Source organism: Diplotaxodon limnothrissa, linkage group LG23 (assembly GCF_057381915.1).
Source record: "Diplotaxodon limnothrissa isolate DT_005_m linkage group LG23, D_limnothrissa_male_GT1.1, whole genome shotgun sequence".
Lineage (NCBI taxonomy): Eukaryota > Metazoa > Chordata > Actinopteri > Cichliformes > Cichlidae > Diplotaxodon > Diplotaxodon limnothrissa.
Window position 1 is genome coordinate 22098443 of NC_140617.1, and position 15568 is coordinate 22114010.

The window sequence follows — 15568 nt, forward strand, 5'->3', positions numbered from 1 at the left end:
TATTTTCAGTTTTTTTGTTCTGTTTTTTTGTTTTTTTTCATGTCTTAAATTTTTCCCCCTTAATGGTCCTTCCTCCACCCACCTCACCCTTAGACCCTTCATAACTGGGCAGGGGAGGATTTCTCAGGCCGAACCAGCACCGTGGCCTCTCTGCCCGGGGAGGGCAACCTGGAGGAGAGGTGCAAGCAGGTAGATCCTCTACCAGTGAGCATGCGCAGCGTGAATAACCTCGTCTAACCCGGTCACAAAGAAGCGGGAAGCTGCTGTGAGCGTGTTTGTTCAGGCCCGCGTACAGAGGACATTAACCTGAGAGTGTGAGCGGGTTCTGTGAATGCTTTTCAGCACTAACTGCTGGCAAATGGTGAAAACGGTGGAGAGGTGTCTGTGTACCTGAGGTGTGTGCATGAGATGCTGCAGCTGAGTGCAGCTTTAAGACTAACTCTGCCGACCATTATGATATTTCTCTTATTATCAGGCATGAGTCTGACCTTTAACCTTTACAGTAAAACATGAAACATTCGAATCATTTGAAAGGAAACTGAGTGATAAATGCTTCCTTTAGCTTTTGCTTAACAAGTTCAATTGACATGCTGCATGTTAACAGAACTATTACTTTTATTTTTCTTGTTATATTTTTTCCTCTTCCAATTAAAATGGTCAAAGTTTCAGAGAATCGCAGTCTTTGTACAAATCTCCAAAAGTTGATTCTGTTCCTCTGGACGCAGCGTTTTCAGTGAGAGAAACGTTTCGTCACTCATCGAAGTGACTTCTTCAGTCTCAGCTGACTGCAGGTTTCTCTAATCTTATAAACAGTACATTTGCATAATGACTGAAACCAGCCCACTGAAGGAACAATGGGCTGGGAGGTCAGTTCCTTAATCGTAATTATGCAAATTCTCATGACCATTGATCAACAACCACTGACCAATGGCCATGAGTACCATTCACAGAGAGTTGGGGAATGGCTGCAATCACAGCATTGTAAGATGGTGACAGATGTACCCTTAGGCCCCCTCCTCGATTCAGAGATGGTCTTTCCCTTTTCACGTTAATGGCCTCCTTGACTCTTCGCTCAAACCAGCGTTCCTCCCTGTCCAGGATGTGTACTTCCTCATCCTTGAAAGAGTGTCCACTGGCCTGTAGGTGTGAACAGACTGCAGAGTCCTGGCCTGACGAGGTAGCTCTTCTGTGTTGTGCCATCAGCTTCGCCAGAGGTTGTTTGGTTTCCCCGATGTATAAATCCTGGCACTTAACAAGAGGTCAAATTGCTCCAAACTCTGTTTTTGGGGGTTTTTTTGTCACAGAAGCTCCATCCACCTGCTGTTCAAACCTTGAGTTTGCAAAGGGCAGCCAATCAGAAAAAAGCTGGCTTAATTGTGGACAAACTAAAATAAAATAAACAAAGAATATTTTGAACTGTAAATCATGCAAAGCCCAGAATTAAAATATGGTGCACAATAGGTCCACTTTAAAGTGGAAGCCAGGGTTATAATAAGTGAACACTGCTGAAGCCATGTTTACTCAGAGTTGATTTCTCTGTGCGAGGATTTAATCTTTGAAAGCACTCTGTCTTAATTTGTGGAGAAATTGTGGTACGGTTTTTGTTACTGCTGGACTTTGTCTGTTACTAACTGTTGAAAGGTTGGAGGTAAACAGGTTTACTTAAAAACAAAAAAAGGTCTGGGCATTAAAGCATGCTGATAAACTTGTGCATGAAATTGAAGGCTTTTATTCTGAAGGTCTGAAGGTCTAAAGGTCTAAAATTAACTGGGGACTTTTACTTTAAAAGTCCCACAACACTGAAGTATCTAAGGCTACGTTCACACTGCAGGTCTTAATGCTCAATTCCGATTTTTTGATCAAATCTGATTTTTTTGTCTGCTTGTTCACACTGCAAATAAAATGTGACAGCAAACGTGCTCTAGTGTGAACCCTCAAAGCGGCCCGCATGCACAAAAGACGACGTCACACACAACGTGCTCTGTTTAGACTCAGAGCAAACAGTATTGTTTGACTGTTGGCCGTTAATATAAAGACTTGTTTCGGACGTTTGTTTCATTTCCCAATTTTGCTTTAAGTTATAAAGTTATTTTGTTATTTACATATGGCCTAATAATGATCCTTATTGCTGTTTTAGAGGAGCGGTGCTTCAAAGGATAGTTGCAGATTTCTGTCAGAATCTGCAGATTATACAGCACAAATAAAATATTCACATTTCTCCAACGTTGTCTTCCCAACCGTTTCACTGACATCTACACGGGATGGCCAGGAAGCGTTCACGATGTCTTCTCCGGCGCTGATAATTGGCGTCTGTTTTGTGTCACTGACATAAAAGACGGATTTAATGCGACATGACCATTCAAACAGCAGTCACTTTCTAAAACATCAGATATGTATCGGATTCAGTACCACATACGAAAGTGACCCAGGATGGATTTGACAATATCGGATTTGTGCTGTTCACACTGTCATGCCATGAACGCATATGGGTCGCATAGAGTCAAAAAAGTTTCGCTTTCGCCTGCAGTGTGAACGTAGCCTAAGCGTCATGCAATAAATAGCTAGATGCTTTTATTTTGGAAAAAGTGAAACTGAAGCATCATGTAAAATTCCTGTGACTAACAGGAAGCTTTTATTTTGAACTACAGCATTATCTGGTATCATTCACGTCTGCATGGTGCTTCAGTGCGGCTGACTGTTGCAATAAAATGCTGCAAAACAATATTTTGTTTTATTTCAAACAGGTTAATTTACTTCTGGCTGTCCTTTATAACAGAGCGAAAGCTTTTCTTCATGTTCAGTGCCAAAATCAGTGCAGTGACAGTCATTAAACGTCAGTAAAGTGATGTGTAACATGTTTTCTTTGTGTGTGCAGGCAGCCCAGGTGGTGTTGATCGCCCTCTTTGAGCTGAACACTCCAGAGTTCACCATGCTGCTGGGTGCTCTGCCCAAAACCTTCCAGGACGGGACAACAAAGCTGCTGCACAACCACCTGAGGAACGCCAGTGCCAACAGCGGCATCAGCATGGTAACACACACACACACACACACACACACACACACACACACACACACACACACACACACACACACACACACACACAGGCTCAAATATGGAGATGTTTGCATTCAGATTCATTTAAACAACATTCTTTCAGGATGTTTTTTTTAAGATTTTATTTCCAGGAGGTCTTATTCCTTTATTTATTGATCTATACCAGAATATATTGATAAATCATCGTAGCCTGACCTTGATAACTAATATCGTAACACACTTTAGGACTTTAACTCAAACAATAAATATGTCACATGGCTGTAGATGTTTGTAATTGACTTTAAGATTATTGATTAGACAAAATAATCATTTTAAAGAAGAGTTTTAGGCTTTTTTGTTGTTTGTGTTGTATAGATGCACAAACACACTTGTTTTGATAAATATAGTAGTTTCTATATGTGTGCTGTTCCTCTTATCCTTACATCATCACAGCTGTGGCTTTCTGAATGTTCTCACATTAAATCCAGACACTTGTGTTTCATGGATCCGCAGGCGTCTCCCAGTAACTCGGCAGGTCGGACGCCCCTGCGACAGCCCAGCAGCCGCAGCAGCCCGCTGACCTCCCCCACAAACTGCTCCCACGGCGGCCTTTCCCCCAGGTACAGAAACGGCCCCGCCATCGCCACACCTAAAATTCAAACCACGTTTCCTGTGTATAATTTTATCCACACCGATAAAATTGTGGCTTCAGCAGTTCATCCTTCATTTCTGCCATCGTCCAGACTTTTATTTTGAAGCTCAGGTTATAACGCAGCGGGCGTATTTCCCCGTGTCTTCTCTTTGTTCGCTCGTTAACAGAGGAGTGTAAAGCTGCACTGAGGGGTCGCCACAGAGTTTAGATGTTGACCACTCCACTGTGGAGCCATTGAAGAGCTCAAAATCAGAGCCAAAGCTCAAAGTCTAAACTTGCGGTTTGATGCTTTGTTTTAAATGAACGTCAGAATTTTAGGCTCATGTTCGGCTCCGTGCGTCTCTTCCTGAAGCTTCGTGTGATTTAAGACGTTTTCTCCTCTCAGCCAATCAGCAGGTTTCCTCACAGCTGTCATACTAATGATCCCTCCGCCTGTACTAACTCTGACTGAGAGCACTGCTTCTCCTTATCTTCCACTCTTTTCACATCTCTTCTTCTCTCCGGGCTCCTCCTCCACCTCTTCCTCCCCGGCTGGTCACAGTCGGCTGTGGGGTTGGAGCGCAGACGGCCTCTCCAAGTTCCCTCCTCCACCCTTCCCCTCCCCTCTTCCTCCACCCACTGCCCACTCCTCCCTCAAGGCCCTGCGGCGAGCTTACTCACCCAGGTAACCCTTCTTCCTCCCCCTCCTCCTCCTCCCTCCTCTGTACGGGGTTTCACAGTTTAACAGTTGGATCTGTCTCTGTAGTGATGAATGGATTTCTAAGCTTATTTTTAAAGATATTTTGGAGTTCTCTGTGAAACCTCGAGCTTCCATCAGTCTGTCGTCACCTCTGCTGCCTCGGTGCCTCCATCAGCTTCGTGTGTCTGTTTTTCTTTTTGTCGTCATGGTGACTGAAAGGTGGCTTTCCTTCTGTCTCTCATCTGTCCGCGTGCGCTCGTCAACATGCACGGCTCTGCACTTCCTGTTTCCTGGTCATGGACAAACCATCCCTTGGTACAAGATTTGACTAATTTGTTTGGCACGCAGATGCTTTTGTGTTTGATCCATGTCAAGGAAAATGCCCTCAGTCGTCATTCACAATCTTCAAGATGAAAATGGAGCTGCTTCATGTCGCTGACATTAAAGGGATCATAGGTGCTGTTAAGAAGAAGAGCCTCTGTACTTCCACCCGTCTCTTAGAGGGACAGTCCACCTCAAAGACAGAGGCACACGTTCTTCCTCTGACCTGTGGTGCTCTTTATTCATCTCCACTGTTTTGATGCTTTGGATATATTGATGATTAAATGTCCTTCTAGAAGCAGTTATGTGGGCAGTGATCCTCTGATTTAATCGACTGTTCCCACGCGTCTCCTGCGCTGATCGAGGTTCTCATTCCTTGTAAACAGACACAAGCCCTCAGTAACTTTCCAGTCATCTTTTTCGGCCTCTCTGGCATTCACACCTGCCAGACAGCGTTAACATTAACGCTCCACTTCAAAGTTCAAAGTTTTACTAGCAGCAGCTAACTGCAGCAGGAGACAGAGACAAGTTTCACATGTCCTTTATATCGACTCGTATCGGACTACTTTCACACAAGTTTTATACCCTCCTCCAGAGTTAATAGATGTGGACACATATCGACAGCTGAGGCTGACTGACAGCCTACACTCACTACAGATGATCAGCAGACAGAGCTGTTTGTCCTACAGTGGCCACTGTAGCTAGAATTACGCACTGAACATGTCAGGGGTAAGAAAACAGAACTCAGTTTCTGCAGCCTACTGACATCTAGTGGTGAGTTTTTACAAACTGTAACTTTAAAGTTTTTCTTAAGAAATTTATTACAAGACAAACAAAAAGTAACACAGCACAGTCTGATCTAAACACCAGTTTTCTTCAAACCTCGAGTGGATTAACTGACCACCAAAGTAAAATGGGGACAACTATTAGTTTGTAGGGAAAGAAAAATATTTATAGCATTAAATTCCAATTGCATACAAGAAAATCCTGCTTTGAAGATCCTGGATAAACATGATGTAATGGATGAAAGTACCTCTGTGTTTGGGGATATAAAAAACCAAAAAGCCCAAACAGGTCTGGAGTCATTACTGCTGAGTTTTCCAAATGTGTTTTTGGTGCTTGGAGCAGCTCAGGGCGATTTAGTGCTGGGGCCGACGCCTCTACAGCTCCAGGTAAATATGGATAACACGCTCTACAGGCCAGAGGAAAAACATGTGAATCTGATTTAGCAATGAACTCTCCCTTTAAGTGACGATCCCCTGACGATGTTGCCTACATCCTGTCTAAAATGCCCATTGGACTTGTCTCGTGCTGCAGCATGCTGGAGTACGACAGCGAGAACCTGAACTCCGAGGAGATCTACAGCTCGCTGCGCGGTGTCACCGAGGCCATCCAGAACTTCAGCTTCCGCAGCCAGGAGGACCTGGTGGAACCGCTGAGGCGGGACGGCAAGAAGGATGGCGTTATGGTGAGGAGTTACAGGGAGGAACCAGAGGGCAGATAACTGAAATAACTGTTAAACATATTCAAATACAGATTATTTTTTTTGGGTTGTTTTTTTTTTTTGGTCAAAAAGAAAAAAAAAAAAGATTATTTTATTTTGGAGTAAAGACTCCAGAATAACTCATCTGCTCCGCTGTCACTGAATCTTAGACTGGAGGCGGGGCTTCCTCGGACTCCGAACCTCGTCCCAGCGGTGATGCAGTGGAGGGCGGGCGCACTGCCCTGGACAACAAGACCTCTCTGCTGAACACGCCGTCTCCTCGATCCTTCGCCGGCCCGCGCTTCAGAGAGTACAACCCATACAACTACACGGACGGCATCAGTACGATGGATAAAGCTGCGCTGAAGGAGGCGCTGTACGAGGACGCTGTGGAGCAGCTGCGAGAAGGTGGGACCTTAGGACAAAAGCTGTGCAGGAGTGTGTGTCCTGCTGCGTCGGTAAAGATTCAGTTTTTCTGTCTTTCCCGTCCCACTCTGCAGGCCGCCGGCAGGAAAGTGTGGAAAACAAGATCCTGAACCCCAAAGGTTTCCCAGGTAAACTCACCAGAAAACCTCAGAGGTGAACAAATTATTTATTTGATCTTTGTTCTCACTTTTTTTTAAAAACTACCTCTTTCCCCTCCACCTACAGCCGGGGCTGCTGAGCAGCTGGAGCTGGTCGGAGAGCTGCTGAAGGAGCTCTCCCAGGGCCAGGCAGGGGAGCGGGGCCCTGAGGAGCGCCGGGGGACCCTGCTGGAGATGCTGAAGGTGGCCCGGGAGGACAGCTTGGTGGTGTGGGAAGAGCACTTTAAGACCATGCTGCTGCTCCTGCTCGAAACGCTGGGAGACAAAGACGTGAGGACGCGAGGCTTCCGTTGTTTTTGATTTTTTTTCCCCACTGCTGTAAATGTCCTGTGAGTGACTTGTTTCCTCTCGCTGTCCCAGCACACAATCCGGGCACTCGCCCTGCGAGTCCTAAAGGAGATTCTGAGGAACCAGCCCGCCCGCTTCAAGAACTACGCTGAGCTCACCATCATGAAGATGCTGGAGGCCCACAAAGACTCGCACAAGGAGGTGAGGATGAAAAAGAAACCAGAGGCCACTCCTCCGGTCTTCCTGTGATTCTGACCCTCATGGCGCTCCTTTCTTCTTTTGAAGGTGGTGCGGGCGGCCGAGGAGGCGGCCTCCACGCTGGCGGGCTCCATCCACCCCGAGCAGTGCATCAAGGTGCTCTGCCCCATCGTGCAGACGGCCGACTACCCCATCAACCTGGCCGCCATCAAGATGCAGACGAGGGCCATCGAACGCATCACCAGAGAGCCGCTGCACCAGCTGCTGCCCGACATCATCCCCGGACTCCTGCAGGTTTTTCATTCTTTAAATTTGTAGATGCTTTAACTGCTCATGAACACGCAAGATTAGCTCATGTTACGGACTTGTATCCACCATTTGGGCTCCAGTATGCAGGATGTGTGAACTGAAATGTATTTAATGTTTGAGTAAATGAAAACACTTAAAAATGGTTAAACTGTGTTATTACAAACACAAGAATACAATATGGTTAAAATCCAGAGACTTGTACAGGTAAGATAACCATGCAGCACACGAATAGACCGAGACTGCCTTTAGACAGTTTTTTATACTGAAATAAAACTAGTGTCAGTAGCACTCGTGTGTTTCATGTTGTACCTGAAAAGACTGAATTTAGACACATATTGAAATATCTTTTTAATTTCCTCTGCCGTATGATCAGCTTTATCCCAGAAATTATTCACACAGTCATCGGTGAGATAAACTCTTCTTTGTTTCAATTGTGTTGATATCAGTCTCTCCTTCTGCTGTTTCAGGGCTACGACAACACTGAGAGCAGCGTGAGGAAGGCCAGCGTCTTCTGCCTGGTGGCCATCTACTCTGTGATCGGAGAGGAGCTGAAGCCTTACCTGGCTCAGCTGACCGGCAGCAAGGTATTTCAGACTACACAGCTGAAACGGCATCCTACACGTAGAGACGATTCACCGCAGAAATATTAAGTCTTTAAAAGTACAGTGAAAGGGCGTTTGCAATCGTGCAGTTTGCCTGTTTTTCCCCTCTTTTAAATTCACTATTTTTGTGAGTAAATCTTTTTCTTGTAAGTTTGACAAAAGCTTTTAATTTTTAAATTTTTTCTTAATAATATTCAATTTTTGACAGATATTTGCTCTTTTTTCATAATTTTGACAATTTTTTCTAGTAAATCTTTCTCATAAATTTATCTGTTTAACAGTATTTTTCTTGCATTTTTATATTTTTTTTTCATAAATTTCCCAGTGTTTTTTTTCTTAATTGTGAACTAACCTAAACTGTGTTTACCTGTTTGAATGTTGTCATATAAATCAAGTTTTGTTACAATAACTTAACTTTAGTATAGTGTTTAAAGAGCAGTGAGCTTTAGATTATCTGCAGAGCTCTTGGAGTCCTCTGACCGCGCCGCTGTTTCCCTCCTGCAGATGAAGCTGCTGAACCTGTACATCAAGCGGGCGCAGACCTCCACCAGCAACAGCAGCAGCTCCTCCGACATCTCCTCCTACTAACTCCTGCAGCTTCCATCCTCGCAGACACGCTTATAAACGGTTTCATTCCATCAGCCGGTGATCGACCTGAGGGGCGACGTCACCACCAGTGGGATCATCATCAGTTTCTTTGTAGGACCAGGTGCCTGGCACCTCATCTTCTTGACCAGCTTCTGTTTCCCAAACCATCTTCCATCTCATTCCTTCAGCTGCTGATGGAGCTGAAGTCCCTGAGGAGCTCATGCTGTCACGGCTCCAGTTTCATGTCCATCATCCATAAAGTTCAGCTCGTTTTTTGGAGGTAGGGTGACCCTGGCTTTTGAGACGTTTCATGAAGATCCACCACTAGATGCATTAGCCTTAAGACTTCATCTTCCATCTTCCAGTATGGAAATGATCAATTTTTAGAGGCCGTGTGCCTGAAACCAAGATCTCCTCTTCCTCATCTCATCATCGTCGTCTTTAATCTCCTGGATGTGAGGTGCAGTTTGAAGCCGAGGAGATCGTGGAACCATGAAGGACCTGAAGAGGAGAGTTTTTGCAGTGTAGCTTCCTCCTTCTGTCAGTATTTTTATTCCTTTTTAGTACCTTTAATCCACTTCCTGGACACTGTTTTGCTTTGACACATCAAACCTTTTATTGAATGTAAAGAGCTTTGAGTGAGCGCGAGTCTCCTTCGTGAACTACTGCCTCATCGATGGGACGTTTTCCAGTTTTTAACATTTGAATGAGTTGTTACAGAAAGTGGCACTACGGTCTTTAAAAGGCTGAATCCCAGAGATAATCGAAAGATCAACACAAGCTTTATTTTGAAAATGGGCTCATGCCTCTGTGAGTGCGATGGGAGAATCGACGGGGTTGCACTCAGTCCTGGAATAATCTATTTCAAAAGATGTGAAGCTCGTCTCAGTTTACAGTGATTGATCATTTGGCTGGCCAATGATTTTAAGCACTACAAATCAGCAAAGTTTTATTGTTCTGGGCCCGAGAACCAGCAGAAAACAGCAGTGTTTATATTTGAAAGTCATTTTTTAAGGTGTGAAAAAGAAGGAACAAATTATTTCTGTTTTTGTGGCACTCATCAGTTAGATTTCCATTTAATAGTCAAGGCTAAATATTTCACCTCACAGATCACAGTTTTCTACCTGAATTGGAAAAAAAATGTCAAATGGAAACGGCCGTGTTTTTAGATGAAGAACTAGACTTGTGAGTGAGAGTTATTTTGAAATCACAGGTTTGCTTTAGTTAGCTGTCTAAATGAGCTGTTGGAGATGAGGTGGAGGTTTGAAAGAGACAGACCACTCTGCACAGATTTAATATTCAGTGTTGGAAATTAGATTTGTCCTACATGCGCGTGAACAGCACTTTCTTGTATACGTGACTTTCACAATAAAAGCTTTAGCAGCAGCAGGGTAAATTTCAGCTGATTAAACAGCTTACAGAAGCATGTTGAAGAGCTGATTGTAGGATTTAAGTAATCTTAACTTTAGTTTAGGAAGTTTTGAAATTTAATGCTGCCTTTTATTTATATAAATGTTGTTTTTAAGAAGGTTTTAATATATTGCAGTGTTTGAGAAACAAGCTGTTAAAATACTGCGTTGGACTTCATTTCTAATTGTTAGAAAAAGTTTGAAAAATAGTGTAATTAGTCTTTAAATCATCATTAAATTATCAATATTTATGTTTAAATATGTGTTCCAGTTATCAACATAAAATGTGACTTCATTTAAGCTTTCATTACAGATCTCTACATATGACGCAAAGATAACTCGGCAGCAGAAAATACTGACCTAAACACGTGTCGATTTCTCTGTAGCATTTCTGCTGATGTGAACATAGCAGGCAGATTTATTGAAAGACAAAGATTTCTTTTAAGTTGTGATAGGAAGGAAATTTTGCACACAACTGTAGAACATGGATGGATGGATGGATGGTCTGCCCAGTACTTTTTTGGGTTGATCCTAAATTTAAGGAGAGCTTTTCTTCTTTTCCCCTATTTCCGGTCAGAACTTTAAATGCATACTTTCATAAAAGTAGATATAAGAACCAGGACACTTAAAGCAATACTTTCCAATTACACACAAACATTTAAATATTATCACTAATTTCAAGTATAGCACTAATCCATCTTCTTATTTAAAAAAAAAAAAAAAGAAGTATTTATTTATTAAAAAATGTAAAAAATGACTGTCAGCTTGATAGACTGAGGACCACAATAAGAAAAATTCCAAAGAAAACATATTTTTGGTGATTGCTTTGGTCGTTCACTCATTTGGACTGTAAATATCCTCACCATCATCTAATTTATGTTAGACAACGTAAAGACTGAACTCACTTTGTAAATGTTAATAAAAAAAATGCACATTTTGTGACCAAAAGGAGACAATAATTAAATACAGATTTATGATTTTTTTTTTTTTTCAGGCCAAAGGTAGAAAGCTTCTCATCGTCCTACGTAAATATGAGACTGATATAACGAACAAAAAAGATTAAATTGTCTTTTATTGAGTTTTAAATGGAAAATCAAGCTGATGAGTGTCACATAAGTTTAATTTTTTTTTCAGCTATGGTGGGTTTTTAGTGGCTGTCAAAAACTAAAAGGTCAATCAGCTCCTAATTAAAACCACTGTAATGACAGCAGTGTTGCTCTCTCCTGTGAATTGAACGGCCCAGCTTGGGTTAAACTGGGAGTTGATTAGTTTTGATGACTGCTGTCAAGTTTAGACTACTGTGATTAGGGGACTTTCATTCCAAAATACTGTAATATATATATTAAAGCTCAAGCTGAAGGTCAAAATAAAGGCCTAAATATCTCAGAAATAGTATTAGCGGCCGTGCTCTCTGCATCAGCGGCTCCCAAATCGAATGTAAGTCACTTTTTTGACCTTTAAAATGTGAATGACAAACCTGTGGGAAAGATTGACGATCTGAATCATTAGATGCTACTACATGAGCGCGACAATGCTGAACTGCTGAATGGTGAAGTGCCAGTGGTAAAAAAAAGAAACAGAGTGGACATTAGCAATAAACTTCAAGAAATCCAGCTGGGATTTCCTTGTGGAAACACTGTAGATTCCCATTTAGGTCCTCCTTTGAGACGCTCCGCCGGTCAGTGTAAAAAAGTGTCATTTTCAAATAAGCGCACCTATAATTAAACCTTCTGCTGCTTATTATAATACTAACAAACGCGCCTAACCACTCTGGTGTATGTACTTTATCTCAGCAGGAAGTGTAGGTGAAGCGATGACGATGGAAAAACGACTGAAATTTTTAATAGTGATTGATCGACTGACTGATTGCACTTTCCTGGTGCTGAACTCCGCCCATCACGCACACTAAGTGAGTCCAAACAAACGCTCCAGAGGGGGCAGAAGATGAGAAATAATCCAACATTTCCAGCAAAGTGATTTGTTTTCTTGCTGAGAGTCAGATGAGATTACAGAGATTCCATTCTGTAAATTTGGACCCTTTTCCCTTGTGTAGAAATGGCTTGCGTGGGGATCCGAACATTACAGATCATCCATCATTACAAGCTTAATTTTAGATATTTACAAGAATGTCAGAACTTTATCTGATTTTTCTAAGCATTTAGCTTAATTTAACTACATTTTCACTAACTAACATACAATAGTAGACAGTGCTAAGGAACATCCAAGTAAAATCCTAGAATTTGACTCCGTAAAACGAAAACTTCTTGAACAGCTAATCACAGCAACACAATGCATATCATGTGTCAGATAACTGCATTAAAATGCTCCAAAAGGGACTGAGCACAAACTGCCACTACATGCTGATGATGTGATTCTATTTATTATCCAAATATATTAATCACCTCAAGCCAGAGGTCCAGTTTAGGAACTCCAATAGGCTGAGGTGAAGTCTACCAGACAGCTAAAACCTATAGCTGCCTGTGACACACCACCTGGCCATCAAGCAGATAGGCCACGCCTTAATACATGTGAAACAGGTGATCCCAGTGTAGCATGGTCTCTACTTTAAACTAGTGGAATTTCTCAGTGAAATCAAGCTTTGTCTGTCAGTCTGGTTTTTATGAAATTACAATACCTACAAAACTTTGCAGCTCTTGCTCTGACCAAAACTGTTTTTGTAGCAGCTGTGAAGATGTTTACTTCAGCTATAAATTTGGACATTTTACCACAGTAGTCTATGGGGACACTGCCTCTAGCACACATTAGAGGATTTTCAGTTTCAGCATTAGTTTTACTTCCAACCTCTGGGGCTGAAAAGTGAAGCCAATATGGAATCTGTGTTTACATCTTCAGAGGTAGTGTGTTGTCGGATGCATGTAGAAATAAAAATGCTTTCTGTTCTTCCAAAATGCTATACCCACCCTCTCGAGGGTCCCAGTGTTTATTTCTGCACATTCCTGCATATACGTCTGACTCTCAGTAAAAAGCAAACATTTCCCAGAATGTCTTTAAAAGTGAAGGATGTTTCCAGGCCTTACTGAATCTCTTCCGACACATTACTTGGACTGTTAAATGTACTGTACCAGTGGCCGTTGTCACTCTTCTCAGCTTTGAGAATCTGATCAGCGTTTCCCTCTGAATTGAATGTCGAAGTCCTCCATAGCATGTCCAGTCCAGTGGTGCTGATCCGGTGTTAAACTTGCTGCAGTTTAGGCTACAGTTTTGGCAACTAAAACTCAGTTCCCTTTATTTCAATCTACAGTGTAACTTGAAACTGCGTCTGCATGAGTGTGTCACAGGAATCGTTAAATGTAGTCAACTTGAAATTAAGATTTGAGAACATTATTTTGATTTCCTGATTGAGTGCCTTTGAGGAAAGATTTCTTGCAATACACCTGGTTGTTCTGTCCAATACTAACCTGTACTAACACTATGATTCACTGCTTCTGAAGGCGAGAAGAAAACCTTTTAATGATGCTGTAAATACGCTTCACGCTTTTTTTTTCCCCATTCAAACGACTTACAGTGCATGGCTCCAGTTTGGTTTTTTTAGTTGGTTAGTTTCCTTTCATGCTACACAGTATTTATATTCTGTTTATTTCCCTGTGTATGACTGTATATATTTACATGTTTGGTTCTCTTTCACCTGTGATAGATTTCGCAGAACTTGAAATAAACTATCAGACTTCTTTTCTCTATTGTCAGTTTTCTACGAATTCATTTGACGTCTAAACTCAATTTAATCTTGGTCACAGGTATCTAATGAAGAGCAAATTTCAACTAAATATTAATAGATTTAAAGGACAAGTGGAGGAAAATTTTTCCCATTTTATAAGCTTTTAAATTGTTTTTATTACCCGTCATTGTAAAAGGCTGATGAAATATTGTTGTCACCCTGCTCTGCAGGCAGACAGCATAAACACCAAAGTTTTTGAATGTTCACTCAAGAACAAGGTGATGTAGGATTATGAAATTGATGCCGTAGGTGCAGCTGCTAAAAATGTAACCGGATATTAATGGGCATGTATGTTCATATTTGAGGCTGTATGTAAACTTCTGACCATATGTGAATTAGAGAAAATCGAAAATAAATTGAAACTTCTTGGTTTTTGAAATTATTAAAGGTGTATGCTGTACAATCATTAAAAAAACAAAAACATACAGTTCAAGGAAATCATTAAAAGCATAAGATTACCATTGGATTCATGGCCATGATGAGTTGAAACGCCTTTCCACAGCTGAAGGTCCATAAATACCTGCAGGCACCATAGGCAGAGGTCGAAATTCAGTTGAAATCAGACTACATTTGAATCTTTACTGGTAAACACTGGGTCTCACCTGACTAGAAATTCAGAAGTGAACCTGAAAGCGAGAGATGCAGCATAAGAAATTCAGTTTCTGTTTAGAGGAATGAGAAACTGAGCTCATTGAACATTTTGCTACAAAGCACAGCAGGGCTTCTGTCCAACACAGGTGATCATGATGATGCTGGTTGAAAAGACCAAATGTAAATTCTCCTCTTTCACAAATTAGGAATCAAACAAAGAATACAAAGACAAGCAAAGTCCACTTCTTTGACAAACATGAATTCTCTCATTTGAATAATTTACAGTTAATCTTGAGCTGTGATTGGCTTAAAAGTGATTAACTTTTTGTCTTTAGTTGTTCAACAATTTAGGAACTGATGCAGTGCATTGTAAATGTTGGATTGAGATTCTAATTCCCATTAAAATAAACTGACTTGAGCACTGCAAATGTTTCTGAGGAGGAATCCAACCAGCCAGCAAAGGTGCGGCATGAGTCAACACAAAACTCTAGATGGATGGCATTCCAACATTTACCAGATGAAATTGTGTCACAACAGAGTTTCACTTGAAAAGAATCAGTTTCTTTCCAAAGGAACATTAAACTGGGCTCACTGATCCTTTCATAACAGCACAACGGAGCTTCTCTCCAACACTGGTGAGTACAGATAATTATGACTGAACAGTTTGAAAGTCCAAATGTGGATCATCATCTAGAGACAAAGAAGCATGCAGCTAAATGTCTACTCTCAGGGTCAACTGGATCAACGGGTTTTCCTCAATAACGCAGCCGTCTTTACAAACACTGGTAAGTGCAACTCATCATAATTTACTGGTACAGCACAAATCTTCAGTTCACTTTGTTCATTCACATTGATTGTTAACGTTGTCATTTAGTCACAGATCCATATCTTGGCTATATTGTTATTTCGGGGCCACCAAACAGGTTGGAGTCAAATGCAGGACTCTAGAAAAAAGTTTAACAAAGTTCTGTTTAAAATTTAAGGTTCACAAAAGCTCAGGTAAAAGTTTTGCATAGTCAAGTCCAGGTTCCAAACACACAGACAATTCAACAGTTCCTTTTTGCACAGAATCTCTCAGAAACCAAAGTCTCCTT

At 41.7% G+C, this 15568-nt stretch overlaps 1 protein-coding gene across 1 annotated transcript in view; it reads left to right on the top strand.

Moving 5' to 3' along the window:
- LOC146608007 (CLIP-associating protein 1-A-like) overlaps nt 1-13819 on the top strand; it is a 53219-nt gene extending 39400 nt beyond the window's left edge. Inside the window, exons 31-42 of the mRNA XM_085348083.1 lie at nt 94-189; nt 2876-3028; nt 3548-3654; nt 4228-4350; nt 6004-6154; nt 6340-6577; nt 6670-6723; nt 6821-7023; nt 7114-7242; nt 7327-7533; nt 8016-8132; nt 8655-13819. Coding sequence (XP_085204209.1) covers nt 94-189; nt 2876-3028; nt 3548-3654; nt 4228-4350; nt 6004-6154; nt 6340-6577; nt 6670-6723; nt 6821-7023; nt 7114-7242; nt 7327-7533; nt 8016-8132; nt 8655-8738 — 1662 coding nt within the window. The 3' untranslated portion in view covers nt 8739-13819. The remainder of the gene's footprint in view (nt 1-93; nt 190-2875; nt 3029-3547; nt 3655-4227; nt 4351-6003; nt 6155-6339; nt 6578-6669; nt 6724-6820; nt 7024-7113; nt 7243-7326; nt 7534-8015; nt 8133-8654) is intronic.
- The last annotated feature ends 1749 nt before the right edge of the window (nt 13820-15568 follow it).